This window comes from Notamacropus eugenii, chromosome 4 (assembly GCF_028372415.1).
Source record: "Notamacropus eugenii isolate mMacEug1 chromosome 4, mMacEug1.pri_v2, whole genome shotgun sequence".
NCBI lineage: Eukaryota > Metazoa > Chordata > Mammalia > Diprotodontia > Macropodidae > Notamacropus > Notamacropus eugenii.
Genome location: NC_092875.1, coordinates 72,785,632 through 72,813,459, shown reverse-complemented (window position 1 = coordinate 72,813,459; position 27,828 = coordinate 72,785,632). Strand labels below are relative to the sequence as shown.

The 27,828-nt window shown below is 51.8% G+C and overlaps 1 protein-coding gene across 17 annotated transcripts in view; it reads left to right on the top strand.

Annotated features, from left to right (window-relative positions):
* PTPRS (protein tyrosine phosphatase receptor type S) overlaps positions 1 to 24,904 on the top strand; it is a 216,607-nt gene extending 191,703 nt beyond the window's left edge. For 16 of the 17 annotated variants that reach the window (XM_072601878.1, XM_072601884.1, XM_072601892.1 and 13 more), the window contains 12 exons: positions 9,652 to 9,749; positions 10,925 to 11,048; positions 12,467 to 12,642; positions 13,603 to 13,722; positions 14,522 to 14,676; positions 15,166 to 15,451; positions 16,054 to 16,232; positions 16,731 to 16,857; positions 17,411 to 17,536; positions 19,407 to 19,561; positions 21,701 to 21,836; positions 22,610 to 24,904. In XM_072601878.1, coding sequence (XP_072457979.1) covers positions 9,652 to 9,749; positions 10,925 to 11,048; positions 12,467 to 12,642; positions 13,603 to 13,722; positions 14,522 to 14,676; positions 15,166 to 15,451; positions 16,054 to 16,232; positions 16,731 to 16,857; positions 17,411 to 17,536; positions 19,407 to 19,561; positions 21,701 to 21,836; positions 22,610 to 22,678 — 1,751 coding nt within the window. In that variant the 3' untranslated portion in view covers positions 22,679 to 24,904. The remainder of the gene's footprint in view (positions 1 to 9,651; positions 9,750 to 10,924; positions 11,049 to 12,466; positions 12,643 to 13,602; positions 13,723 to 14,521; positions 14,677 to 15,165; positions 15,452 to 16,053; positions 16,233 to 16,730; positions 16,858 to 17,410; positions 17,537 to 19,406; positions 19,562 to 21,700; positions 21,837 to 22,609) is intronic. The other variant, XM_072601880.1, reaches the window with a different exon arrangement.
* The last annotated feature ends 2,924 nt before the right edge of the window (positions 24,905 to 27,828 follow it).

The window sequence follows — 27,828 nt, the reverse complement described above, 5'->3', positions numbered from 1 at the left end:
CCCACCCCCACCCCTGGCCCACCCGGCCCTGCTCAGAGCAGCGCTCCTGGTTTTACAGGGGGAAGCACAGGGGCTGGGGAGGGGACCCTATGCCAGGAGCTCCAGGCCCCAGGGATGTGAGGAGGCTTCTCTCTCTCCTTTCCGCCTCTTTTCTCTTTATCTTTTTCTTTCCTCTCTGTCTCTGTGAGTCTCTCTTTCATTCTCTTTTCCTCTTTCACTCTTTTTCTCTCTCCTCTTTCTGTCACTCTCTTCTCTTTTTTCTCTCCCCCTTTCTGTCTTTCCTCCCTTTTCCTCCATCCTTCTCTCCTCTCTTCTCTTTCCCTCCCTCTCTCCTCCTACACTTTTCTCTTTTCTCTTTCCCTATTTTGCCCCCTCTACCTCCTCCTGTCCACTCCTTGCCCTTTCCTCTCTCCCTCCCACCTTCTCTGGAGCCTCTCAGTCTGATAGAAGGAAGTCTCTCTGCTGACAGTGTCCCCTGTCCCCTTCCCTCACCCACCCTGTAGCTTAGATGTTCTCAGAAGCCCTGATAAATGTGAATTGAATGTACTAGGTAAAGATGCCTGTGTGTGTGTATGTATGTGTGTGCACATGTTCACTTAACATGTATATATGGCTATTGCATGCATGTAGTAAATACTTAAAATGTACATTGATAAAGTCTCTGAGCCCAGTTGTGTGTAAATGGGGGTAGAAAGGGGCACTGGGCTATGTGTTTGGCTGTGTATATATGTGGACATGCATCGATGAGAGGCACACATGAGCAGGAATATATTTTTGGTGACGTAGGTATATAATGTCTATGTAACATATATGGGGTAGCTACATGAATGTGTCCTTAGAAGCATGTGTGTGTGTGTTAAGCTGTGCCCAACAGCAGTGGGGGTAGTGCAAGATTATGGAAGGCATAGGTAAATATATACATTTATGAGGAGAAATGTGTTTGTGCGTGTATGTCTGTATATATGTTTATTGTATATAACAGGGGCATAGAGATGTGGGTAATATGTATGAGGGTTTACATAGGAATATAAGTATGTGTGTATATTTGACAGTAAACATGTATTAGGCACGTACTGTATGCCAAGCTCTGTGCTTGGCACTGGGAATATAAAAATAAAACAACTGCTACTATGAAGGCGCTTACATTCTAATGGGGCAATAAACCTAATACAAGATACAGGGTGATGAAGCCAAATGAGACCAACTAGGAGGTCATTGTAATAGGAGGTGGCAGGGGGGTGGAGAAGGTGATGAGGACCTGAATTAAGGTGGAGGCTCCGTGAGGAGAGACAAAGGGTTGGGCTAAAGGGGAGTAACAGGGGAAGAAATGACAAAGATTTGATGACTGATGGATATGCAGGGTGAGAAAGGAGTCAAGGGTAGTGCCAAGGCTACAAACCAGGGTCATTGGAGGAAAAGATGGCAGTGCCTTCAGCAGAGCCAAGGGAGTATGCAAGATGAAACAAAATTTAGGAATATCTGAGGAGGAAAAGTAAAATCTCTTGGGTGGACAGCATGGACAGCAAGCCTTGAAGAGAGAACTGGGAAGGAAAAGACTTACGGGCATGAGGGTTAGCCTTGCAGGTAGATCTGTGAGCACGAGAAAAGATAGCAGGCATAACGAGTGGAGAAGAAGGAATAAGATGGAGAGATTGGTTGGCAGATGTCCTTCAGTTCCAGGCTGAAAAGTTTGCCTTTTGCTCTGGCAGCAGTCAGGAGCCACCAGAGATTTTTTTGAACAAGGGAGTAAGGGAAAGGGTCAGCCTGTGCTTTAGGAAGGATTAGGTTGGCAGCTGTGGGAAGGAAGGAGTCAGGGAGGCCAGTGAAGAAGCTGCTGCATTAGTCTGGGTGAGCAGCAGTGAGGGAATGAACCATGAACCAGCTGTGGGCATGCCGGGAAAGGAATCGGTACCATGAGGGTAGAGTGACAGGGCCTGGCAACAGAAGAAATGTTGGTGGTGAGGAAGAGGGAAGAGGCTGGGCCAGCCAACCCTCTGGGGCTATGAGCATGAAGGACTGGCGGGGACAGTGGTGCCCTCAGCAGCAGCAGCAGGGTAGCATCCTGGAAGAGGGAAGCAGGTTGGAGGGCCAGGGGCAACTATGAGCTTGGTTCGGGACATAGAACCATGTTGGATTTGAGGGGCCAGGGGACATCCGGGTGTGTCCCACAGGGATGGCTATGGGAATTCAGAAGTGAGATTATGGAAATCATCTGTGCTTTGGGTAAGAACAGAACAGAAGAAGGTGTAGAAAGAAAGAAAAGAGGACCCGGAAGACCATTGTTCAGGGTTTTTAGAGATTTTATGTAGGCGTGTAAGCAAACGCATAAAACAATAAATACAAACAAACAGAAACATAAATAAATGTGTACACACACACACGTATGTATGGGGCATAGATTTGTGATGTACACATATGTGTGTATGTACACGCATATATGCACATATACATATACTATGAGAATGTATAGTTGTGATATATACACGTGTGTGTATGCAGATCTATATATGTATACATGTATGCACATAAATTATGGTGATATGTATTTGTGATATCTACACTATATATATTTCTACACACGTGTACACATACAAATACATGTGAATGGGAGTATATGATATACACACATATTCATATATGTACGGGAATATATATTTGTGAATGAGCATGTGTGTACATGAGAGTAGGAACACAGGGCTGTGTATGGGGTGTCTTTACATATGGGGAATGAATGAATGAATGAAAAACCATTTGTTAGTAGTAATAGTAGCTAATATTTATATAGCACACTTATATGTGCTAGGCATTGTGCTAAGTGCTTTACAACTGTTATTTCTTTTTTGGAGGGGAGGCGATCAGGGTTAAGTGACTTGCCCAGGGTCACACAGCTAGTAAGTGTCTGAGGCCGGACTTGAACTCAGGTCCTGACTCCAGAGGTGGTGTTCAACCTAACTGCCCCTCTGTTATCTCTTTTGATACTCACAAGGTAGGTGATATAATTGTTTACATTTTACAGTTGAGAAAACCGAGGGAAACAGAGATTAAGTGACTTGCCCAACGTCATGTCACGCAGCTAGTGTCTGAGGCCAGATTTATTTAGCACATGCATTAAGCACTTATCATGCTTTGTGCCGAAGGCTAAACCAAGCACTGAGGATATGAATGAAAACATGATGTAGCTACCTAAAGGAGGTTGGAATCTGACAGGCAGAGATAACTTGCGAGGAAGAAGTGACCAGGGAGGGATGTTTTAGTTAAGGAAATCCCAGGCAGGACAAGCACAGCCAGGGAGAGGTGCCTATTGCAGCAGGGCTCTTCATTTGATGAAGGTTCCAGACTTGATCACTGGGATGGAAAGAAAGTGGGGGAGAAGCAGAGATGACAAGAGGAAGTCCAGGATGGTGTGATCTGGGATATGACATATGGGGGAGAAAGCTGTGAGCCTGGATGCAACTGGGTGTGGATTAAATCACCCACCCGCATGCCTGATCTCTTATTGCCATCAGATGTTTGAGAATGGTCTATCCACACATTTAGCATGTTCTTAATGTAGGTAAGAGAACAAACAGACAATCTTCCCCAACAGCCACATTTTTAAAATCATACCATTAACTGAAAGAGAGAAGTAGAGAGGGAAGATCCAGCTGTGTTTATTGGTTATTGATTACCAAAAAAAAAAAAAAGACTCAGGAGAGCAGAAAGCATCCTTAAGGGTCTCCTCCAACTGGGTGCTCACAGTTTAATGGGAAAAGGGGAACATGTATAGAGGCAGGTGGAATTTGATGTTGGAGGAAACTTCCTAGCATTTAGAGCCATTGAAAAGTGAAATAGGCTGCCTTACAAAGGTGCCCCTAATTGGAGACCTTCAAGTGCAGGCTCACCCTTTTAAAAAATATATTTATATTTTTATTTTTTCAAAAAAAACTCTTTCCCCGGTTCCATGTAAAAACAGTTTTTAACATTCATTTTTAGAACTTTGGGTTCCAAATCAGGCTCACCCTTTTTTGAGCATGAGGAGGGAGTTAGAAAGGTGAATGGTCTTCAGGTCCAGGACCCTGGACCTGGTGCAGAATGGAAGAGGAAGGGGATACAGGTAGGATCCCCAGAGGGAAGTTGTGGGGTTCCTCCGGCTTTCCCACACCACCTGGGACATGTGTGCTGGAGGCAACGTACGAGACATCTCAAGGAATGGGAGCGGAAAAGGACATGGGCCAGGCATTGGTTGGGAGCAAGGAATAATGAGGGGCAACAGCCCAGGTGTAGCACTGGGAGATCTAGAGGAATACCTGAGGCTTGAGTAGAACATCTGTGGAGGATTTCAGGGTGGGGAACATGGACAAGAATCATGCAGGCTAAGCAGCTGTACATGGGTCCTGCTGGGCTGGAGGAAGGAGGGTCCACATGAGTGAAAACTTGTCAGTATCTGTGAGTAAGCTGAGGAGGGGGCTTGTCCATTGGTCTAGGCCTGGGATTTCATAGATTCCTACCGTGGAAATTTCCTGCAACAATGCAGAGGTACCATTCCTCCAAGAATTTATGGTCTTAGTTACTTGGAGCACCAAGAGCAGCTTAGTGAGTGACCTTAGTGGTCACACAACTGCTGTTTCAGACACAGATTTTCGTGATTCTAAGGCTAGCCCACTGTGCCACACTCATTTTTATTCATCCCTCCTCTTTCTGTCTCCATCTCTGTCTCTCTCTCTGCCTCTGTTTCTCTGTTTCTGTCTCTCTGTCTCCCTGTCTCTGTCTCTCTCAATCTCTGTCTCTGTTTCTCTGTTTCTGTCTCTGTCTCCCTCTGTCTCTGTCTCCCTCTGTCTCTGTCTGTCTGTGTCTCTCTCTCTCCTGTCCCATCTCCCCTTACCTTCTCACCAATTCCTACCTTCATTCAGACCCAAGTCTGTCCCAAAGCTCTCTAGCTTCCTTGATTCCTACCTACAAGTATCCCCTGATAAAAGCCATTCACACACATCCACAGCCACACACTCACATGTGTCTGGACCATTAAGCTTCACCAAAGCCCTGGTCTCCTACGAGGGCAGGAGCTATCTAGTTCCTGTCTTGGTGCCCCCAGTCCCTCATAGGCATCTAAAGAATGATTGTTGGATCGATCGTTCTAGGACAGATGAGGTTAAACTATTTTTCACAAGTCATGGAGCAAGGAGGTAGGCCCCCACTGAGGATTCCCAGCCTCTGGCCCTGAACTCTTGCCCTCTGTGCTCTCCAGAGACAAAGCCCAGACGAGAACCTTCATGTTCCAGTCATGAGGTACCCCCCCCAACTGCCTACACAGCTGTGTGTGAGAGGGCCTGGGCTCAGCCCTGACTCCCTGGAAGACAGAGGGAGCCTACTCCTCCATGATCCTCTGAACCCTTCCAGCTGTGACATCTTGGGTGTGCCCCTGAGCACCTCCAACTAGAGAGGTTTCTGCCAAGGCAGACAATGCCCTGATGAAGCAATGACCAAGGTGTCTGTCCTCCCCAGACCCACCTCCATGCCGGCGCTAGGCCGGTGGCAGTGCCTGCCTCCTGAGCCCTGTTTGTCAGAGGGGTTGGGTTATAGACCCCACTATCCACATCCCCTCATGTCCTTCCAGCACAGAACAGGTCACTGGCCTGACTCAGTCCCTGTGGATGCTTAGCCATGAACAATCAAGTCTCTTTCAGGACTTGGGGACATTGGAAACAGAGTGACTTTGTCAGATGAGCTCTCCTCTCAGGCCCTCCTCTCAAAATGAAGATGTCCATAAGGTAGCAGCCAGGACCCTCAGAGACCCAAATCCTATCATCCCTGGGGGTGCAATGGACAGAGCACACAACCTAGAGTCAGGAAGATCCGAGGCCATTCTGGCCTCAGATGCTAGCGGTGTGACCTTGGGTGAGTCTTTGCCTCCAAGTGCTTCCATTTCCTCAGCTGTAGAATGGGAACGCTAACAGCACCTACCTTTCAGAGTTGTTGTGAGGATCAATATTTGTAAAGTACTTAGTGTGGTGCCTGGCACATAGTAGGCACTTCCTAAAATGCTTTTTCCCTTCCCCTTCCCTTTCCCCATCTCTTACCGCCCCCCACCCCACCCCCACCCAGCGAGAGCTTCCTAGGAAGGAACAGGCATCGTGGGAGGCAGAGGGTCAGACTTGGGCAGGTGGTGTCAACATTACACAGCCCCCTGGAGGGAAATCCAGAATTACAAACCAGAGCAGTTTGGGAACAGCGATTCCCTTTACAGAAGGATGTTCATTTTACAGCATTACCCAGTGGCCAGGGAAGCTGGGTTCAGGTCCCACCCCTGATGCTGCCATAAGATGCTAGCCAAGTCAATTCAAGTATCTCAGCCTCCTCATCGCCTTAGATGGTCCTGGGGGCCCCTTCCAGGTCTGTTCCTATGGGTAGGTTTGGAGTTCACTGAATACCAACATGGAACCACCTTCCCTCCACTCTTCCCCCGCAGAGGCCTCTGTTGCCACAGTGTGACAGGATTGACACTGTGCTCCCGAAGCCTGGGCAGTGTCTGTGGGTACAGCAGAAAGAGCATTCCCTCTAGAGTCAGGTCCTGAGTTCAGATTCTGGCTCTTCACTTGATGTGTGACCTTGGGCAAAGCTCTTAAAACCTCTCTGGGCCTCATGTTCCTTCTTCGTAAAATGACGAGATGAGACCCGATGGTCTCTAAGGACCCTTCCAACTCTCAGTCTGTATGGTGTGCTTTTCGTGAGCCTATAAATACAGCTGTGTAGACAGAATTTATTCTGTCATTCAAGGACCAGCCTATCCTGCTAAGCACGGAGAGGTTCCTCCCTACCAAGGTATACCCAGCACATTCATGAAATCATCCATTACAGGGACAGGCCCAGTGTTGGCGGAGCAAGCATTCACACTGGTAGAAAGCAGAGGAATCAAGTAAGATGATACTCTAGATATTCCCAGGGTGATGTTGGATAGATAAGTCTCTGGGGCTGTTTCCTCATCTGTAAAGTGACCTGGGCTGGAGTAAGGGGAGGCAGGGCCCCTTCCAGCCCTAGGCCTGTAAGTCCATGATCCTACAAGCCTATGTCTAAAAGCCTCTTGGGCTTGGTAACATGCTTACAAAGGTAGAGAGTGTGAGAATTACCCTCTCCACCTTTACAGGTCAGACAAAAGGAGCTATGCAAGGAGAGTGTGGCTGGGCTGGACTTCCAGTACAGGTCTCTTCCCTTGACTCCAAGGCTAGGGCCTGTAAACGCCTCCCATTCCAGACCTGTGTCCCTGAACCACCATCACCTCTCCCTCTTCATAATATCAGGCCTCTTCCTCTACATCCTGGTTCTGTGGGAGCCACAGCTGACCCCTTCTGAGTGAGGAGAGAGGGGCAACTCTTCCTTCCCCAGTTAGGAGCTAGGGCAGACTGACCACAAGTTTCAGACACTCACTCACACACATACATTCTCTGTCTCATACACATTCTCCCCAAGCTTTACCTTCTCCGAACCACTTCCCTCTCTCCCCCAAACAGAGTGGCTTCTCCCTATAGAGGGATCTGTCTTTCCCCCTAATGATGGCTCTTCAGGAAAATAGAGATCAATGGTCAGAAGAGAAGGAAGGATCGCCCTGAAAGAGGAATTGATCTTCCCCCAAGTGGATCGATGTTTCCAACAAATTAGATTAAGCTTCCAAAAACAGGAATTGGGCGGCAGAGGGGAGGAGGGGAGAATCTTTTAAAGCAGAAACTGAAGGCCTGCCTCAATCCTTGATGAGAGCATCTGCCCCTATTCATAGTTTAGGCTACCCCAGAGTCTCCCACATGGCACCAAGAGCTGGTCTCCCCACTTAGGGATGCCTGATCGCTGCCAGGCCTTTGTCTGTCCCTCGTAGAGAACCTTCTCACCACCGGGGTCATGGTAGATGAAGCGGCTCTTCCCCTCCTCCTGTCTGTATGACATTGGCTCTGTCCCTTCTTCCTCTCTAAGCCTTAGTTTATTCTTCTGAACTAGACCAGCCATCTCTAAGTGTCCTTTCTAGTTCTAATCAAATGATGCTGTGACCTTGAGGTGGGGGTCAGGGATTGAAGGGAACAGCTGGTCCACTTGTGGCCATTTAATTGATGGGAGGAAAGGGGGGTGGTGAGTAACTCTAAGTCCTCACATTGGCGTGTATTAGCCTTTCCAAAGCATCTTCCCATCCATTCAGTTTATCCTCTCATTGGATGGTGGGCAGGTGATATTACTACCATTTTACAGGTGAGGAAACTGAGGCCCAGAGATCCAAGGTCACACAACAAATCAGGAACAGAGCTAGGCCAAGAATCCAAGACTCTCCTGTCTCCCAGCCTACGGAGCTCCTTGTCCCCCAAAAGGAACCCCAGGTCGATGAGGCAGGAAGGCTTTGGTTATGCCTCTCTGCCCACCCCACCCTGTCGTCTGCCTCATTGTCCTCTAAGGACAGGAGAGAAGAGGAGAAGGAAGGGTGTGCACTGTAAAACTAGGGAGCCGCGCTTGCTTTGTCCTGCTCTGTGCAGCTGATCACTCTCCCACCACTTCTTGCTTCACCATGACACATTCTTGGGCTCGAAATTCTCAGCAGTCACCCTCATCCCCTCCCCCACCCCTCGTAGACTCTGAAGGTGGTGGGGGTGAGCCATGGCCCAGAGTGGAGACAGGGAATCTTACAAGGATGCGGGGCAGGAGGCTACACACACAGTAACAGAGAGCATCCTTAAGGTGCTCAGAATGAGTTCTGGACCCACCAACAGGGAAGATATTTCCTTGGAGTGGGGAAGGGTAATACTGAGTCATTCCCTGGTGGAAGCAGTGGCATTAGTGAGGCAGCCAGTCAGGGTCAGGGCCTTAGGGCTCAGTCTAGAAGCAGGGATCATGGCCCAGGTAACTCGCCACAATAGGAATTGGTCCTACAACATTGCTAAACCCAAGGGACCATTCCCAAACCTTTAGGGGAAATCTTGAGTTGTAGCCTTCCCAGATACAAGCTGCCAAGAAACTTGTAAAAGTCTTTATTCTTCTGTCCCTGTAAGCCTGGCCAGAGTGTTATAAGAACCAGACATGTGGCCCCACCTGTGGTCCCCCATCCCCCTGAGGGAGGGGACAAGAGCTGAGAATGGATCTTCTGACACTCTCCATTCCCCTGATGGACAGACTTTGGGAGGTGCCCACCAGCCTGAGTCCCTGTGCCAGGCAGGAGGACCCCAAGAGCCAGCCTCCCCAGAGACCTCCCATCTCACTCATCTGCACATTCATCTCCATCTGGGCCCCACCCAGACCTGCCTCCCCTCTCTGTAACAGCTGTGTATATGGGGTCAGCTCCTTCCCCAACTCCAGAACCTCTAGAACTTAGGAGCCAAGCACTGTCAACAGTCTCTCCCAAGTTTCCCTTGCTCCCTGCCTCCTCCTGATTACCCCTGCTCTAGGGGGTGTGGTGGGCAGAGGAGACCACCTCTCTCCCTCTGCCCCCTCCCAGGACACTAATTTCGAGCCCTGCCTTCCTTCTCTCTTCTAACCGCCGCCTTTCCATTGCAGAACTCACATTGTAGAGCTCCCCTCACCCCCTCCCCCATCGTCCCCACTTCATGCATCCCTTGGGCTGGGCCGGGGGCTGTCCCGGCCCTCCCACAGGCCATGACCACCCTCCCTCCCCGCCCCTGCCTGGCGGGTCTGCTCTCCCCCCAGGTATGCTCAGCCACCCTCCAATCCCCATCACCGAGATGGCTGAGCACACAGAGCACCTCAAAGCCAATGACAACCTGAAGCTATCCCAGGAGTATGAGGTAAGTGACTACAGACCCCCCACCACCATACATGCACATGTACATGCACATACACACACACATACATACACAGTCACACCCCCACATATATACACATGCACATGTATGTGCACACACAGACATGCACACACCCTCAGCTTAGGCCTGTTTGCTGAGGAACCACCTATCTTGGTGGAAAAAGCACAGGATTTGGGATCAGGGCTTAAGTTGAAATCCTTGCCCTTCTACCTGCTGATTACACAGCCTTGAGCATATCATATAAGTTCATTTGTAAAGTGAGGCCACTGGAGATGACCTCCGGGGTTACTGCAATCCCATGATCCTCTCAGTAAATAAAGCAGGCTACTAGAGCTTAGCCAAATGGAGGAGAAGGCTGGGCGTGATCAGAGGAGCTTCTATAGGAGGAGTCGCCAAAGCTGGTCGCTGTGTTGTGCGCAGGGTGATGGTGAGCACAGCAGCATAGGGCAGTGGGAAGTGCCTTCACTTGGAACTGGGGACACTTGGGTTGCTCACTGACTGCCACATGGCCTTGGCTGATCCCTCCGGGGTCAGTTAGGGATCCTCATCTGTAAAGTGGTGGGGTTGGGCCAGCTAGTCTGTCCCAGCAATTCCACTTCTCTCATTTGATTCTCTCACGTGGCACAGGTAGGTAGAGCAAGGACCACCCTGTGAGGACTTTCTCCTAAGCATGTCCCCCACCCCTGCCCCCTCTAGCAGCCTTTCTGGAAGAGGCCGAGCCAGCAGTAGCAGCCCTAAACAGCCTTTGTGTCTGACAAACCCTCTCACGTTTCTTCCTCTTCACTGTGTCCAATCTGTCTTCTCCCGGTCCCCCTTTTTTTTTGTCTTTCCTTTCCTCTTCCTGTCTCTCTTTGTCTCTCTTGCCTCCTTTCCTTTTCCCTCTCCTTTTTTTCTTGACTCTTCTCTCTGTCCCCCTTCCACTCAACTTTCCTCATTCTATACCCTTTCCTCCTCTTTGTCCTTTCTCTGTTTCTCTCCCTATTTCCCTTTTATCCTCTTATCTTTCTCTGCCTCTCTCTCTTCTCTCCTCCAACCCTCCTCCTCTTCCCCTTCTCCCCCACCTCTCTCTCTGCTCCATCCCTCTTCCTCTTCCCCTTCTCTCCTGCCATTCTGGATCTCCCTTTCTCCCCTGCTTCTGTCTTTTTCTCATCCTGCAGTCTATTGACCCTGGACAGCAGTTCACATGGGAACACTCTAACCTGGAGGTGAATAAACCGAAGAATCGTTATGCCAATGTCATAGCCTACGACCATTCCCGGGTCATTCTTCTCCCCATGGAAGGTAAGAGGGCCTCTCATCTGAACTCCCAAGGACTCCTGGGCAGGGGTTCGCCGCCCTCCCTTTCAGGTAGGAAAACTAAGGCCAAGGGAGAAGGTTAAGAGATCCATCCTTGAGTCATTGACTGAACCAGGACTGGAATTTGGCCCTCAATACCTAACCCTGGACTCTTCCCACGAGAGCATGAAAATCAGGCCTTGGTCACACTTCAGCTCCAGTGAGAGTTTAACCAACTCTCCACAAACCAGACTTCCTCTAAAAAAAAAAAGAGGACTGGACAAGAGAGAGAAAGCCCCCCAGCTGGCTAAAATAGTCTGGTCTGTAGGCCTTTTGTGCCCCATCCTGTGTCCCCTAATGGAATGGGCCACTTCAGGAGGTAGTGAGCCTCCCATCACCATGAGTCTTCAAGCAAAGGCTGGATGAGGGAATCTCTGCTCAGGTATGGGTTAGACTAGATCATCTTTGATATCTCTGTCCTAGCCTTATGATTCTGTGACTCTTTCCCCCAGTGTGTCTTGCAGACAGCAGTAACACAGGGCTGATAGGCACTCGGTAGCCGTCTTTCCCTTAGCTGAGCATATATCAACCACTCTCTAAAAGCCTGGCCCAGAGCTTGCCTGAGTGGTGAATGAGGTGGCAGGAGCAGACCCTCTTGGGCCTTTCCCTTGAGAAGTCCCCAGTTGAACTAGTGAGACAGGACTCTTGGATAATAACTGTCCTAAAGGCATGGGTGTATGCTCACACCCTGGGTGATGGGGAGAGTACAGAGAATGGAGAGGGCCCTGGGGCTGGGGCAGTCAGGGAAGGTGTCTAGGAAGGTGCTCCAGGAAGAAGAAAGGCAGCCTGCTTGCTCCTTCTGGAGTCTAGAAGGTAAGGCGGCAGAGGGAAGTAGGTGAGGGCAGTGGGCATGGAAGGAGCCAGCTTGGCAGTCCCAGAGGAGGCAAGAGGGAAGATACTTCAGTCCCTGCCCTCTCTCTCCCCTGAATCACCCTGAGGCACAGACCATGCCCAGAACCATCCTTGTCTCCTGGAACTGGGCAGGAAAGGAAAGATTCCCCTATCCATCATTAAAAAGAATAAGAAGGAGTTCACTGCTCCCATTCAGTCTGTGAAGCCCCAAAAGTTACTAAGCAAGGGTGCTCCTGCCCTGGCCCCCCCCAAAATATGCCAGCACCCCTCTGCCTAGGTACACATGGGAGAGACAGGGCCCGGGGAGAGGATTGCCCTTACAGTCAAGGGTCATCCCAAGCTCTGTACTCCCCAGGGACAGCCCTGCTGAGGGATGGCCCAAGCCTCAGCCCCACTCCCCCAGAGGAGGACCCTTGTGGTTCCATCCCTGAGGGACAGCTTCATTTTTGCATCCTCCTGCCTGGAGAGGGGCCTTGCAGCAACTCAGAATCCCTTCGATCTCTTCAACCTAGGCATTGTGGGCAGTGATTACATCAACGCCAACTACATCGATGGTTACCGAAAGCAGAACGCATATATCGCCACACAGGGGCCCCTGCCTGAGACCTTCGGTGACTTCTGGCGCATGGTGTGGGAGCAGCGCTCCGCCACTGTGGTCATGATGACCAAGCTGGAGGAGAAGTCACGGGTAAGGGAGGTGCCAGGCTGGGTGAGGGAGCCCCCAGCCCTCAAAGGAATGGAGAAGGGGGAGGGAAGTCGTCTCATTTTACAGAGAGGGAAAGTCACTCAGCGTGGCTGTGACTTGACCAGAGTCACATAGATTGTGTCAGGGCCAGGTCTTGAACTCAAGTCTCCTAACTCTAAGTGCAGTTCAATCCAGCAAGCTTGATGTGCCAGGTGCTCTTCTAGGTAATGGGTTAGAAAGACAGAAATGAGACAATCCCTGTCCTCAAGAAGTTTCCATTTTACCGGAGTAATGTAACAGTATGTACCTCGCCCAGCACGGAGCTTACCTTGGTTTCTGATCAGGCCCCCTCCCATCATCATCGTCTTCACCATCACTGCACACCCACTCCAAAGAATGCAAATAAAGTATGAAATTGAAGGGCTCATGTTTTAATTTGCAATAAATAAAAAAGTGAATGACAAGAAAGATCATCTGCTGACCTGGAAGAATGAAACAACATGTCACTAGGTCATGTGGAAAGTTCTCAGACCACAGAGACCTGAGTTCAAATCCTACCCTTTAATGTTAACTAGCCGTATGACCTTTGTCAAGTCACCTAACCTCTTAGAACCTTTGTTTCCTTCTCTGTATCTTCTCCCAGAAATGTTGTTTTAGCTAAAATGAGATCATATAAACCCTTTGCAAACATGAAAGCACCATGGCATTGCTGGCTGGCGTTATCACCAGATGCTGCCCCCTGCCAAGTACCTGCCTCATGCCAAGGGGAGCTGCCTTTCCAGCTCAGGCCCTGATAGCCACCATTACTGGCTGGTCAGAAGGTTCCCAGCCCATCTTCCCTTGGAGGACAAAATGAACTCCCAGGAGCCTCCAGGGCTGACGCCCATGGTGGGAATGGGGCTGCGACTCCTACAGCTTGTTAGCCATGACAGTGACTCTGACTTTTCCTCCCACACCCACCAGATCAAGTGTGACCAGTACTGGCCTGGCCGAGGCACAGAGACCTATGGTGTGATACAGGTTACCCTGCTGGACACCATTGAGCTGGCGACCTTCTGCGTCCGGACCTTCTCCCTGCACAAGGTGCCTCCTCCTGCCTTTCCCCCATGCTTCTTGCCCTGAGCAGTGAGTCAGACCTAGGGCTGTGCTTGGAGATGGGAAAGGGTGGCCTTAGGAGAGAAGGGGTCCAGGAGAGTCTGAGGGAGGCTTGTGGGGACCTGGTGGAGGATGTCTGTGCTTGCACCAGATGTCCTGGGAGGATTTTGCCAATCCCTGAGATTCTTTGGTGTCCTGGGACCTCCCAGCCTGGGGCTCTGGCCTCTGCCCCTAGCCTCCACCCTCACCCCCTCAGTCATGTGTCTCTGCTGGGGTTTGAGGGGAACACCGGGAAAGGAGACACCTCAGCCCTGCCTCAGAGGCATTCCCAGCCTCCCTGCCAGCCTCACAGGTTTTGGAAGAGAAGGCAGCTCCCTAGCTCAGGGAAAAACTTGCTGTTACACTTTGAGATGACTCTGGAAGGGAGTGTGGGGGGTGGTGGGAAGAAATTGCAAAAGGATCAGTACCTTCATCAGAGATGTGAAAGTGGGCAGGACTGGTGTTGGAGGGGCACCAGGGGAGGACAAAGAGCAGCCCTGGAAACCACAGATATACACCTGGGACTGGGATAGAGGGAAGTTAGAGAGAAAAAGAAGAGATGTCTGGGCAGAGAGGTTTGGACTTTCTCTTAAGATAGTAGGGAGTCATCTAAGGTTTTAGAGTAGGGGAGTGACAAGGCCAGAGTCATGTTAGAAAATGGTATGTAGGATACAAGAAGGGATGTAGGTGCCAGAGGGGCACAATCCATGAGGTCATCTGCCTGCTGGCCTATCTGGTGTCTCCACAGAATGGTTCCAGTGAGAAGCGTGAAGTGCGCCAGTTCCAGTTCACAGCATGGCCAGACCATGGCGTCCCTGAATACCCAACACCTTTCCTGGCTTTCTTGAGAAGAGTAAAGACCTGCAACCCCCCGGATGCCGGCCCTGTTGTGGTGCACTGCAGGTACAGTGACCCCTAACCTCCCCTGGCCTCAGCAGCCCCAGGGCAGAAGGGGCTTCCTTGTACATAATTGTACATGGCTGCTTACTGCTGTTGGGAGCGGCTGCTGACCTGCTGGGTGACCGCACAAAGGTCCCTTTACCTGCCCTTTCTGGGATCCCCTTCCCCTTCTAGAGATGAGGGAGTCATGTGTGATAGGCTTGTAGATAGCCTCCAGCCCTGAGATAGGAGGAATCCCTGAGGACAGGTGGTGGAGTCTGGGGCATCAGGCCCCCTGGGTGGGGACCTCGGCCCTGACACCTGCTTCCCTGCCTCATGTCCTTCCCTCATCCTTGAGAGGAGGATGATACGGACACACACCCTCTACCTGACCCGCTGGGCACTGTGAGGAAAGGCCCTTGGTAGAGCCTTGGGTATTGGAGCAGTGGAAGTCGGCATCCCAGGATGCGCTCATCAGGTCCAGCCCCTGTCTCTCTGCTCTCCTTCCCACAGCGCGGGCGTGGGCCGGACAGGCTGCTTCATCGTCATAGATGCCATGCTGGAGCGTATCAAGCCTGAGAAGACCGTGGACATCTACGGGCATGTGACCCTCATGCGCTCACAGCGGAACTACATGGTCCAGACGGAGGATCAGTACAGCTTCATTCACGATGCCCTTCTGGAAGCTGTTGCCTGTGGCAACACCGAAGTCCCCGCCCGCAACCTTTACTCTTACATTCAGAAGCTGTCCCAGGTGGAGACTGGCGAGCACGTCACAGGCATGGAGCTGGAATTCAAGGTGGGAATCTGGGGGTATGGTCCTGCTTGGGGCAGGGGATTGAATGGTAGGGGAAGCTCACCCCCTGAGGCTGGTGGTGCGGCTGTGTAAAAGCAGCCAACCAGGTCCCAGGGTGGGAAGAACCCCTGCACATAACTCTACTGCTTCCTGGCTACCCAAGCTGAAGTGCACACACCTGTACTGTGAGAATCATAGGCCATATGATGACCAAGGGCCCGAGGACCTCTCTGAGAGGCAGCTGCCCTCACAAGGGCATTGCAGAGACAGCGTGCCTATGCCACCCACCCCTAGGCCTGGCCTCTCCCTTCCTCCCATCAGAGCTCAGACCTAGAATGTAAAGCACACACCTGAGAGGAACAGATGTTTTTTGGGGAGCTGGGGCCATTCTGGAAAGGTCAGGGGCAATGGGGCAGATGGTGCTGAGGGTCTGAAATGTGATTGAGGAAGGCCCTGGGGCACCAAGGCACATACTGCCATCTTTCCCTCATTGTTGCCTCCAGGGTAAGGAGGAAGAGGGAAGATTGGGGAGGTCTCAGCGAGTGAGGGAAATCCCTGGTGTCCACCCAGCCCTCACCCATCTCCCTTCTCTGTGCCCTCTCCAGAGGCTGGCCAACTCCAAAGCCCACACATCCCGCTTCATCAGTGCCAACCTTCCCTGTAACAAGTTCAAGAACCGCCTAGTGAACATCATGCCGTATGAGAGCACACGTGTGTGCCTGCAGCCCATCCGTGGCGTGGAGGGCTCTGACTACATCAACGCCAGCTTCATCGATGGCTACCGGTGCGTAGGCCGGGTTGGACCAGGGAGGCCACTCAGTGTCCCTGCCCTGGGCCCTCCACTTTGGGTCGCTGGGGGCCTCAGCTTAGCTGTCTGCAGCTCCCTTGCCCCACAGTTTCATGCTGTGTTCTCCTTCCCTGGCCTAGACCACCCCCTCCCAGAGCCATGAGCTCACCCCTCAAAGACAGCCAGTTTCCTTCAGGACTAGACAGCCTCTTTACATGGGCAGATGGACCAAGGAGAAAAGAACCTCTGCTCTGCTTAGAGCAGTCGCTCTCCCTTCTGTGTCCCCTGCCTGAAAAGAGACCAGAAATGTCCTTGGACCTGGAGATGGGAGCCCCAGGTTTATGCCTCTGCATGCCTTTAAGCATCACTCTTCTAGTCCAGATCTCAGTTTCCCTGTCTGTACAAGGAGGGAGCTGGCCTCAGCGGTCCCTGTTAGTGTAAAACCCACCTGACTCCCAGAGGAAACCCTTCTCAGCAACCCTCTCTTGCTCACAGGCAGCAGAAGGCCTACATTGCCACACAGGGGCCGCTGGCAGAGACCACTGAGGACTTCTGGCGGATGCTGTGGGAGAACAACTCCACCATCGTGGTGATGCTCACCAAACTGCGAGAGATGGGCCGGGTAAGTGGGGGAGGGAGCAAGCAGGGGCAGCCCTGGCCTTGGCTTGGTCATTTAGTCACCAAAAAAGCCTTGCATGCTGGGGCCCTGCAGAGCCACTTGGAGTAGGATGTCTCATGACAACCATCCCCCATAAACAGGGGACTCTCTGAGCCATGGGAAGCGTTCAGAGGGCACCTTCCCATTATGGAAGTGAATCTTGAAAATAAGAAATTAATTATTTTAAAAAAAAAGGCACCTTCCCCCAGACCTTCTAAGGGAAGGGGACCTAAGTTTAGAGGGAGGAGTGGAGGAAAGTCCAAAGGAGCAGCCTGCCCTGAGGAGGTAATAGTCTGAAGTCAGGGGGTCCAGAGTCAGACCTTGGCCCTGCTCCTTGGAGAGGTGGGAAGATGAGATATGATCCCCTGATGGGTTAAGGGCAGGGTAGAAGGAGGCAGCCTACAGTCAGCAGCTTCTCCCTCCCTGACCACCATAGCCCCCTAACCCCCCTGCATACACATGTGTCCCCTGCACGGGACAGCAGACCTGACAGGCAGCCCCATTCTCCTTGCACCAGGAGAAATGTCACCAGTACTGGCCAGCAGAACGGTCAGCACGCTACCAGTACTTTGTGGTGGACCCCATGGCGGAGTACAACATGCCCCAGTACATTCTGCGTGAGTTCAAAGTCACCGACGCCCGGGTGAGTACCCAGCTGGTCCCAGAGGCACAGCCGGAGGCGGGGGCGGGTACCCAAGACCCAGGCTCCATGTAGGGTGGTGGGATACTTCAGGAACAGTCACCCACCCTCACCTTCCCCTCCCCACAGGCCCTGCCTCCTGAGGGCACCTGAAGATTGAGGCCAGGCCCCGAGAAATGAGGGGAGCAGCTGGTCTCTGAGCTGGTGGGAGGGGAGGGCGCTGGCCTGGGTGCGAGGGGGGCTTTCTGCTGTTTCCACGACATGCAGCCTTGTTCTCCCTCATCTCCTGGACTGCCCCTTTTGAATGCACTTCCTCGTCTGTGAAGTCGGGGAGCAGTAGACTAGAAAATCACTGCAGCCCCTTTTGGTTCTAAGAACATAATCGTACAGGTTGTTGTATGATGAACAAAGCAAATGGTGCAGACCATAAATGGGTGAAGGGGAAGGGGAAAGCCTTTATATAGCACCTAGTGTGTGCCAGGCGCTGGCCAAGCCCCTGGGAGTAGGGGCTGTAATTATCCCCATTTTACAGTTGAAGAAAATGAGGCAGACAGAGGTTAAGTGACTGGTCTGGGGTCACACAGCTAGTTAGTGTCTGAGGCCAGATTTGAACAGAGATCTTCGTGACTCCAGGCATAGGACTGTATCCACTGTGCCGCCTAGCTGCCATAAGTGTGCTGGCAGCTATAAGGAAAATAGATGTGGCTGGAGAAGGTTCAGGACCACAGCACGTCTCTGGAAGATGGGCTTAGTTAAAGAGTGGGAGGGGTCTGCCAGGTGTGAGAGCTCGGGGACCACTGAAGGAAATCCAGTGTGCTGGTGGTGGGAGGCAGCAGGAGGGAGATGAGGACAAAGCGGTAGACTGAGGCCATGCTTGGGAAGGCCTCAGATACCAGGATGACTTGCAGGCAGCAAGAAGTGTCCTGAGCAGGAGAGGGAGGGAGCAGAGGCCCTCACTTCCCATGGAGAACCCCATCTCAAAGGCACCCCCCTGCCCCAGCCCCAACGCAGGCTGCCCCTCCATAGTGCCCAGAGAGTAAGGGAGGGCTGCCCTGGGTCTCCCGGGAGCCCCTGCCTTGCCCTTGGTGGAGGAAGATGATGGTCAAGTACCCAGTAGCAGATGGTCAGTGTGGTGAACGAGGGATGGCATTGATGAAGTCATCATTTGTGAAGCACCCACTGTATGCCAGGCACTGCGGGCACAATCCCTGCCCTCAGTAGAGTCAGAGAACAGGGCAGGGAGGTAGGATGCGTGGCCTGATTCCAGGCAGAGTGCCACGAAAGCTCATGTCTCAGAGCCCAGCCTGCTAGGGGCAGAGGCCACGAGCCCATGGGAGGAAGAGAAGGGGACAGAGGACCAGAGTGTAGGACCCATGGTCTGGCTGTGGCCACTAAGAGCCAGGGCTGCGGGACAATGGCAGCACTGGAATGATGGAAGGAGAGGGGGCGACTCAGCATGCTTCATGCTCCAACTCCCTGGCCCCTCCACCCCCTATCTTGGCTCAAGCTGCTCTGCCTTCTCTCCTCACCCTCCCCACTCTCCCCCTTCAGGTCCAACTAGGATGTTCCCCTGTTGTTAAGGGGTCCCCCTTTGACCCCTAAATGTCTGTCACCTGTTCTCCGCCTCTCAGGAGCTTGTCATAGACGGTTGTGTGTCTTGGGGTCTTCTTCCTTCAGTATATTGTAAGCTCTGTGTGGGTAGGGACAGCTTCTTTTTCATATTTGTATATCTCCAGCACTTCTTATACAGGAGAGACAGAGACAGAGAGAGATAGAACTCTTCTTAGACAGCAGGCACTTAATACATTTATTTTAACTGAGTAATCAGCAGGCCACTGTATCCACTGACTTGAGCTTCCGCTCCTCTCCCCAGGACGGTCAGTCCCGGACTGTCCGCCAGTTCCAGTTCACAGACTGGCCAGAGCAAGGCGTGCCAAAGTCAGGGGAGGGCTTCATTGACTTCATCGGCCAAGTGCACAAAACCAAGGAGCAGTTTGGCCAGGATGGGCCCATCTCTGTCCATTGCAGGTAGGCATCATCCCTCGGGTCACAGGGCAGGAGCAGGGGCAGGGGTAGACAGTCCTGCGGTCTGAGCTGTGTCAGTGCCAGCCTCCTGAACATGATTGTGTGCATGAACTTGGCCAAGGGCAAGGTCCTGGCAATAGCATTGCTCTGGGCTGTGCTTAAGGAGACAAACCCACACACACACACACACAAACCTCCTCCCTCCATGGTCCATGGTCACACCTTCCCCTCTCCATGTCCCTCCACAGCCATCATAGTCTCCTCTCCCACCTCCCCATTTGTTCCTCTGTGCATGAGCATCTCTTTCCTTCTCCCCATCTCTCTTCCAGATGTGGCCTCACTGTTCTAGCCCTACCCTGGGTGTACCCAACCTTTTTCCATCCCTGTGCCCCTTGGCTTTCAGTCAACCTTCTCAGATCACTTATTAAATACAAAAGAAGATAAATTCTAGATGTCTCAGATATATACATGTGAGGAATAAAATAGATTAAATTTTTCATTAAGAAAAACCTTTATTCAGTACATGATGACATGTCTTGCTATCATAATGTTGTTAAAGATTTATCAGAACACACTTAAATAAAATTAGTCAATTTTATTTTCTCAAGATAGTTTTTGAACATGATAACCCACATATCCTGCCCAGCCTCTGGTTTGTCTCCTGCTTGGGATTTGATTAAGAACAGGACGGAGAGTCCTGATTCTCAGAAATAAGTTGTTGTAAATGTGAGTGAAGCCATGTGAGCACGTTCAGGAAGGACAGGCTGTGCTTCTGCAAAGGGACACCAAAAACTCTGTAACTTTGCAGATTGAAAATCAGTTTGGCGCTGGCTGGGACTGCAGCGATCAATGAGCGCACCTTTCCCGGGGTCCTTGTCGCAGATGGCTTTTTTCCCCTGGTTCAACATAAAAAGGGGTTTCATAGCCAACCCTTGTTCATTTGGTTTTAGTCGTTAGGAATGATTCCATCCAGAGCTCTCTGATGCCCCTTCCTTCTCCACCTGGCCCCTATCTCTGCAATGTCTCTCTGCAGTCCACAAATTTGTTTACTAGCAATAGTATTTTTGTAATATTTCAAGAGACTAATACCGTTATTAATAACTACTGCTGTTTCTCCCCCCACCATTCTACTGCTTCCATCTGTATCCCATTCCTCCTCTCTGTCCCCACTTCTATATTCCCACGATCCCCATTCTAGGCCAGTCAGCCCTCCTTACAAACTCCACTTTCCTGGACCACATTTTCCCACCTCCACTCGTTTCCTCCTTCACCCCGTACCAGACTTGCCAGTCAGTGGTCAGTCAGAAAACATTTATCAGGTGTCTACCATGTGCCTAGAGATACAAGAATTAAAACCAAAGAGACAATGCTCTCAAGGAGTTTATGTCCTCCTGGGGAGGCACAGGCCATATAATTATATTGATGGGAAATATGTCCCAAATAAAAACAAGGCAGAAAAAGCATTGAGGCTCACCATTCAAGTTCCTTTCTCTCCTCCAGCCTTGACCTCCTCTTCCTCTCTCCCCACCCTTCTCCCTGGTCCACAGCCATGTCCTCCCCTCTCTGTGCCGCTGGGGTGGGCTTTGAGAGAGCCCCTGAGTGTCCTCAGAACCCCTGTTATGGACCTGTGGTTTATAAGTCAAAAGAGCTGGATTCAGTTCTTGGCTCCCCCGTTTCTAAAGCTGCATAATCAGTGCACACTTGCACTCTGAGTGTTAGATGACAGGGCTCTGACTCTCGGGTCCATAGGGAGATTTCCTAGGAGTCCTTGAACTTGAATGGGGTAGGGGGATGCGCATCTTTGCTTTCACTAACGTGTAACTGAAATTGCTAGCATTTGCTACGGTGTTGACCACAGGCAGCAATACAGGAGTACCAGCAGCATCTGTGACCGTCACCAAGAGAAACCACAGATATTTTCAGGTCCCTGTGTAGTTGTTGCAGATAGCTAGAAGTTTTACACTCATCCCTGCTTCAGAATTCCCATCATGATCAGACCCTCCACTAAATCACTCATGATCGGAGGTGCCACTGCCAGATGGCTCTCGAGGGTCCCCTGGCGTCATTGGATGACCAGAGTACTCCACAGTGGTCCCTTTCTTCTCTGACTGTGAATATGTTCCTCTTCCCCATGGTGTGCAGCGCTGGTGTGGGCAGGACTGGGGTCTTCATCACGCTTAGCATCGTCCTGGAGAGGATGCGCTACGAGGGAGTGGTGGACATCTTCCAGACAGTGAAGATGCTCCGGACGCAGCGGCCGGCCATGGTGCAGACAGAGGTGAGGGCCTGCTGGGCTGGGATTTGAGAGGCTGCATGCTGGGTTAGGCCTAGCATCCGGAGAGTGGGAGGTGGGTGATTGTCCCCCCTGGCCTCTGCTCGGCTCAGACCTCCTTTGAGGTCCTGGGGAGGGAAAGAGAGGGAACAAAGATTTATAAGCCCTGACTATGTGCCAGGTGCTGTGCCAGGCGCTGTGCTTAGCACTTTGCAGATAGCATGTCATCTGATCCTCACAACAACCCTGGGAGGTTGGCACTATTGTTCTCCCCATTTTACAGTTGAGGACACTGAGGCAGGCAAAAGTTAGGTGACTTGACCAGGGTCATACTGCTTTTAAGTGTCTGCGGCTGGATTCAAACTCAGGTCCTCCTGAGTCCAGGTGCCATTTTGCCGTCCAGTTCTGGGCCCCATATTTCAGGAGGGACGTTGAAGCCAGGCCCATCCTCACCTGCTGTGGCTTTGTGGCCACCTCCATCTCATGACCAGCCTTCAACACTAACTCACACAATCCTGCTGCCGCTGTGCCCCTACCCCTAGTCTAGACATCTTGGTTCTTTTGATAGCTCTCTGAGCTTCAGTTATCTCACCTGTAAAATGGGGGTGACATTCATATGCTGCCCTGCTCCCCTCCAGGGGAGATGTTGGGATGGGTACAGTCAAAGTCAGGCCCACCACCTTCAAGTGCAGCACCCTCTGTCTTCTCTGTAAACCCCTGGGTTGAGGGGAGAGGGGCTGTACGAGTGACACAGCCTTTCCCTCTCCCTGTCCCCCCAGGACGAGTACCAGTTCTGCTACCAGGCTGCCCTCGAGTACCTTGGCAGCTTTGACCACTATGCAACATAAAAAGCCATCCCTGCCCGCACCAACTCCACGAACCCCTGGACGTCATGGACGCTCCCCCTTCCCTCGCACGGAAGGGGCCTCGAACTGATCACCACAAACTGAACCCAACAAGTACCTTTTTCTTTGGACACCACCACGGGAATGTGGGTGAGGGGTGGGCTAGGGGGCCTCTCCCCTGCAGGCCCAGCGCAAGACCCCTTGCTGCGGGGCCTCCACGGCGCAGACTCCAGGAGTGAATCAGCTCATGAGCCGGGGCTGGTCTGAGCAGCTGGGGCTCCTTACCTCCACCTGGCTTTGGTCCCCGGGCCACCTTGCCTCACCCCGGCCTCCCACCCCGGGGAGGGGCACAGTGGCTCAGACCCCATCCTTCAGAGTTTGGTTTCTTCATTCATCTGATTGGCCATTTTCAGGGGAAGTCATCCCACACACACGACCCCTCCGCCGTTCACCCACGCAGAGCCCACAGCCGCAGCCCTGAGCCAGTGACCCTGTCAATGAAACACCTCCTGTGTACAGCACTGGGGGAGGGACAGATTTGCCAAGAGCCGGTCCCCGGCCTGCCAGAGCTCCCACAACATGGGAAGGGAAGGCTGCCCAGGGGGCCCCACCACCAGGACCCAGCTGGGAGGACAAGTTCTCCAGGGGGGTGGGGGGGGCGAAGGCTGGGGCCATATCCCCTTCTAAATACTTGGAACATTCCTTGTTTCTTTTTGATTCCAAAAAATGTTATTTCTGGAAAGATGGAGAAAAAGACAAAGGGGGGAGGGCACAGCATGGCAAGTAGTTTTCCTGACGGTTGGATTTTGGAGGGGGGAGGGAGCAAGACAGAGGAGCTGCCAAGACAAACCCATTCGACCCCTTCCTCCTTGTCTGCAACAGACACTCTCCTCTTTCCCACCCCCACCGGGGTCTTGGGGAAGAGATGGTTCTAGACTCATAGGATTTGGACCAGAAGGAACCTCAGAAATCGTAGGATCCATCGCTTTACAGGTGAGGAAACTGAGACCCCAGGAGGCCATGGTTCGTCCTGGGTCACCGGCAGTCTGAGTCGAACCCCAAAGCCTCCATGGGTTCTCCTCACCACCACCACTCAGTCCCCACCCCCTGGGGATAAGCACGCGGCCTCTGCCAAGCCCACCTCCTCCCAGCCGTCAGACCACCAGGCAAGAGCGGAGCCTTGGCCCTGCGCTGTGAGCGGCTTTCCTTAAAGTATCGATGTAACTGTAACCAGTGACATTACCGTTTTTTTTTTAAATAGTGTATTTTTTCCTTTTTTTAAAAAAAACTGACAGAATATGAGTCAATGAATTTAAAAGAGAATTTGCTTATTCATATTACGTTCAAAGACAGTCTATTTTTTCACGGTAGAAATGTTCTGTGTACTGGCTGTGATCATATACAAGATTACGTGCGAATTGCTACTTCTACATATGCTTTTCTACCATTGGAAAGGTTCGACTCACTCATGTAAGAATGAACTGTCCTTGTTTTGTTTTTAAATTAAATCTCAGACATATCAGGTGCGGGGGAGGCTGAAGGAAGGCCAGCCAGCAGGCCCCCCTCCTCCTTTGAGCTCCCCTGCCAGTACCAGGCACCCACCTCGGGTGGGAGGGATGGCACCTCCCACCCTGCAAACCCTCCTAGCTGCCCCAGGCGTGCAGGCACCCCGGGTCCCATGCCAGACATCTAGTATGAACCACCACCTTGATGCCTGGTGGGCCCTACGGGCTCAGACTGTGTTGCCAAAGTGCAGAGGTGAAAGGAAGATACATCCTGACCTCAGCCTGCCCTGGGCACCTCCTCCTCCCCCCTGCTCTCTGCTCAGCTGTGGGGAAGATGGATGCGTCAGGATGGGGGCCCTGGCTGGGCTTTGGGGGATAGAGGGGCACGCACGCACACACTCACTCTCAGATCACAGTGTGTGTATAACAAACACGACCCACCTCCTGCATTGACTGGGGAGGGACTGGGTCCACCCCACCCCAACCATAAAGGCTGTGGGAATGTGGTCCCAAACTCTTGACAACCTGCAGCCAGGACTTCACCCAGGGGAGACAAGGGGAAAGGAGAAAAGCAGGTGCCGACCGAGACCAGTTTTTTCTCTGTGTACGAAAGCAGAGACGCTATCCGTTTCCCACTGTTACTTCAAACTGAAACTGTAAGTGGTTTTCCTGCCACTGTGTATGTAGATATATCGACTTTGTATTAAAGGAAGATTGTCTGAAAGCCCCGTCTACAGGAGCCTCCTTTGTCACAGAAACTGCCAGGGGTGGAGAGCCACGGAATGGAAGGAATTAGGGATGACAGATTTCCACAGCCCTTTAGGGTTTTTCAAACTCCTTGCATTTTATGAACACGGATGTTGCTATCAACACCCCATTTTACAGATGGGAAGACTGAGGCCCAGAGAGGGAAAGTGATTTTGCCCAAGGCCACCCAGGTAGGTAATAAACTGTAACCGTGGGGACCCCCACACTTTCCTCCCACTGGGCATCTGGGGATCTACAAAGCTGATTACTAGGCCAGGCTCTTTGAGCAGAGGAGCCTTTGGCCAGAGAACTGGACCTGGGAAGGCCAGTGCTGGGGCCAGCTGTTTCCATGGGAGAGGAGAAGGGGGGAGGCCATTCTAGTGGTACATCCCATCCTTGGCCCCAGGAGTTCTGGTCGAGCAGAGACCTTGAGGAAAACAAGGATAGAGGATGCCAGCTCCCCTCGCTCCTTGTTAAAAAGCCTTTTCTTCACCACAGGCACATAGGGGAGGAAGAGAACAGATAACCTTTATAAAGCACCTCCCATGTGTTAGGCCAAGAGATCCAGAAACAAAGCAGTCCTGCACTAGCTCAAGGAGTTTATGTTTTACCAAGGAAGAGGGGATATTATACACACACACACACACACACACACACACACACACACACACACACACACACACACGGGGTAAGTTGAGGAAGGAACCAGGATCAGGGATGGGTTCATGGCCAGCCCAATGGCCAGGGGGGAAGGGGAATGCAGAGAGACTGTGGAGAGATGAAAGTTCGTGTCAAGTTGAGGAGTGTTTAATCCAGGTTGCTTTGAATGTAGACTTTGTGAAAAAGTCATGGGGGGTGGGGTGGTAAATAATATGAAATAAGGCCAGAAAACTACATTGGAGCCAGGCTGCGGAAGGCTTTCTGTGCCAGGCTGACAAATTTGTCATTTATCCTGGAGACAAGAGGGAACCTGTGAAGGTTTTGGATCAGAAAAGTCACATGACCCTCCAAAGGAGGCTTGGGACAACCTCCTGAAGAAGGGTTTATAGAGGGGGCCACAAAGCAGGGGGACCAGTCTGGAGGCCCTTTGGATATTCCAAGGGAGAACCAGCAAATCAGGGTGATTTTATTGCATTAAAATAGAACAAGAGAAAATAAGGGAATTCTTTGTCTCTCCCTCTATCTTTGTCCCCCTCTTCTGTGTCTCTATCTTGGTCCTTATGCCCAGGTATGTACTTGGGTGCTCTCTTCTGTCTCTCTCTCTCTCTCTCTCTCTCTCTCTCTCTCTCTCTCTCTCTCTCTCTCTCTCTCTCTCTCTCTCTCCTCTCCCTCTCCCTCTCCCTCTCTCTCTCTCTCTCTCTCTCTCCCCCTCTCTCTCTCCCTCCCTTCCTCCCTCCCTCTCTCTCTCTCTCTCTTTCCCTCTCTCTCTCTCTCTCTCCCTCCCTCCCTCCCTCCCTCCCTCTCTCTCTCTCTCTTTCCCTCTCTTCCTGCTCTCTCTCTCTCTTTCCCTCTCTTCCTGCTCTCTCTCTCTCTTTCCCTCTCTCCCCCTCTCTTCCCCTCTGTCTCTTTCTCCTTCCTCTCTCTCTCTGTCTCCATCTCTCTGTCTGCCTCCCTCCCTCCCTCTCTCAAAATATGTGTGTATATATAAACATACATGCACCATATATTTGTGTTTTTATATCTATGTCTACATACACACATAAACATACAGATATCTCCCTCCCTCTCTGTCTCCTTTACTCTCCCTGTGTTTCTGTGTCTGTCTTCCCTTCTCCCTCTGTCCCTCCCCCTTTCTTGGCTCCCCCACTTTCCCCCCACTCCACCGCAGCCTTTCCACAATAGACCCCTTCAGGCCTCTCTCTGTGCTCCTTCTCTGAGTCAGCCCAAGGCCAGTGGATTTACCACGTGTGCCCACAGAGGGGCTATGTCTAACCCCGTAGACAAAGACTCAACTGGGATTCTTGCAGCCTTGGGTTCTTTTCATTGAGGCCCTAGGCCCAAAATCTCCCCTAAGCCTCCCTCCCTGCTTCCCTCTTATCATGCCCTGGCCCCTGGCCCAGAAACCCTTCCAGACTGGAGGCAGCCCTGTGCCTTCTCTTGCTCATGAGGATTAACAATGACCTTGTGTTGAATGAGGCTGGAGAAAAGGCCCATCCCTGCGTCTTGCATCCTGCACTGGCCAGCTACCCAGTGGGGACACTCAACCCAAGGAAGATGGAAGCAGAATCCCCAGAAGAGCCAGGGGGAAGATGGGAGGGCAAAGCCAGCCCAGGAGCTGTCCATGGCCATCCAGTCCGCTGTGGAGCAGCTCTCAACACCTAAGAAATGTTACCTTTCATTGAGAAGAAAGCTGCCTCTTCTGCAGCTTTCTCCCATTACTCCTAGCCTAAGTCCTTCGTACACTGCACCCCCAACCTCCTCCTTCTCCAGGTTAACTATCCCCAGTCCCTTCAAACATAGGGAACTTCATGGATGTGGCACAGGGCAGACAGTCTCAGCTACCGCTCCTGCCACTCAGAGGCAGACGACTTGGGTGGGTAAGACTAGTATCCCCCAGGAAAAGCCCTTCCTTCCAAATCCCCATAAAGGGGAGACTCTGAGACCTGGGTGGTGGCAGTTTTTCCTTGAGCCTTTCCCCTAGGAGAGGTCATGAGAGGAACAGAGAGGATATGAGCACTTCCAGGTCAAGAAGTATCTGATCTTGGTGGGGGGATGTTATGCAGACCATGCCAATGGTTATCCCCATCATCCCCCACCCCAAAATCATAGAACATTAGAACTAGAAGGGACCTTAGAACATAGTGTCAGAGCTGGGAGAGCCCTTGGAACCCAGAATGTCAAAGCTGGAAGGACCTTACTGGTAACCCAATTCAACTCTCATTTCATAGAGAAACTGAGGGC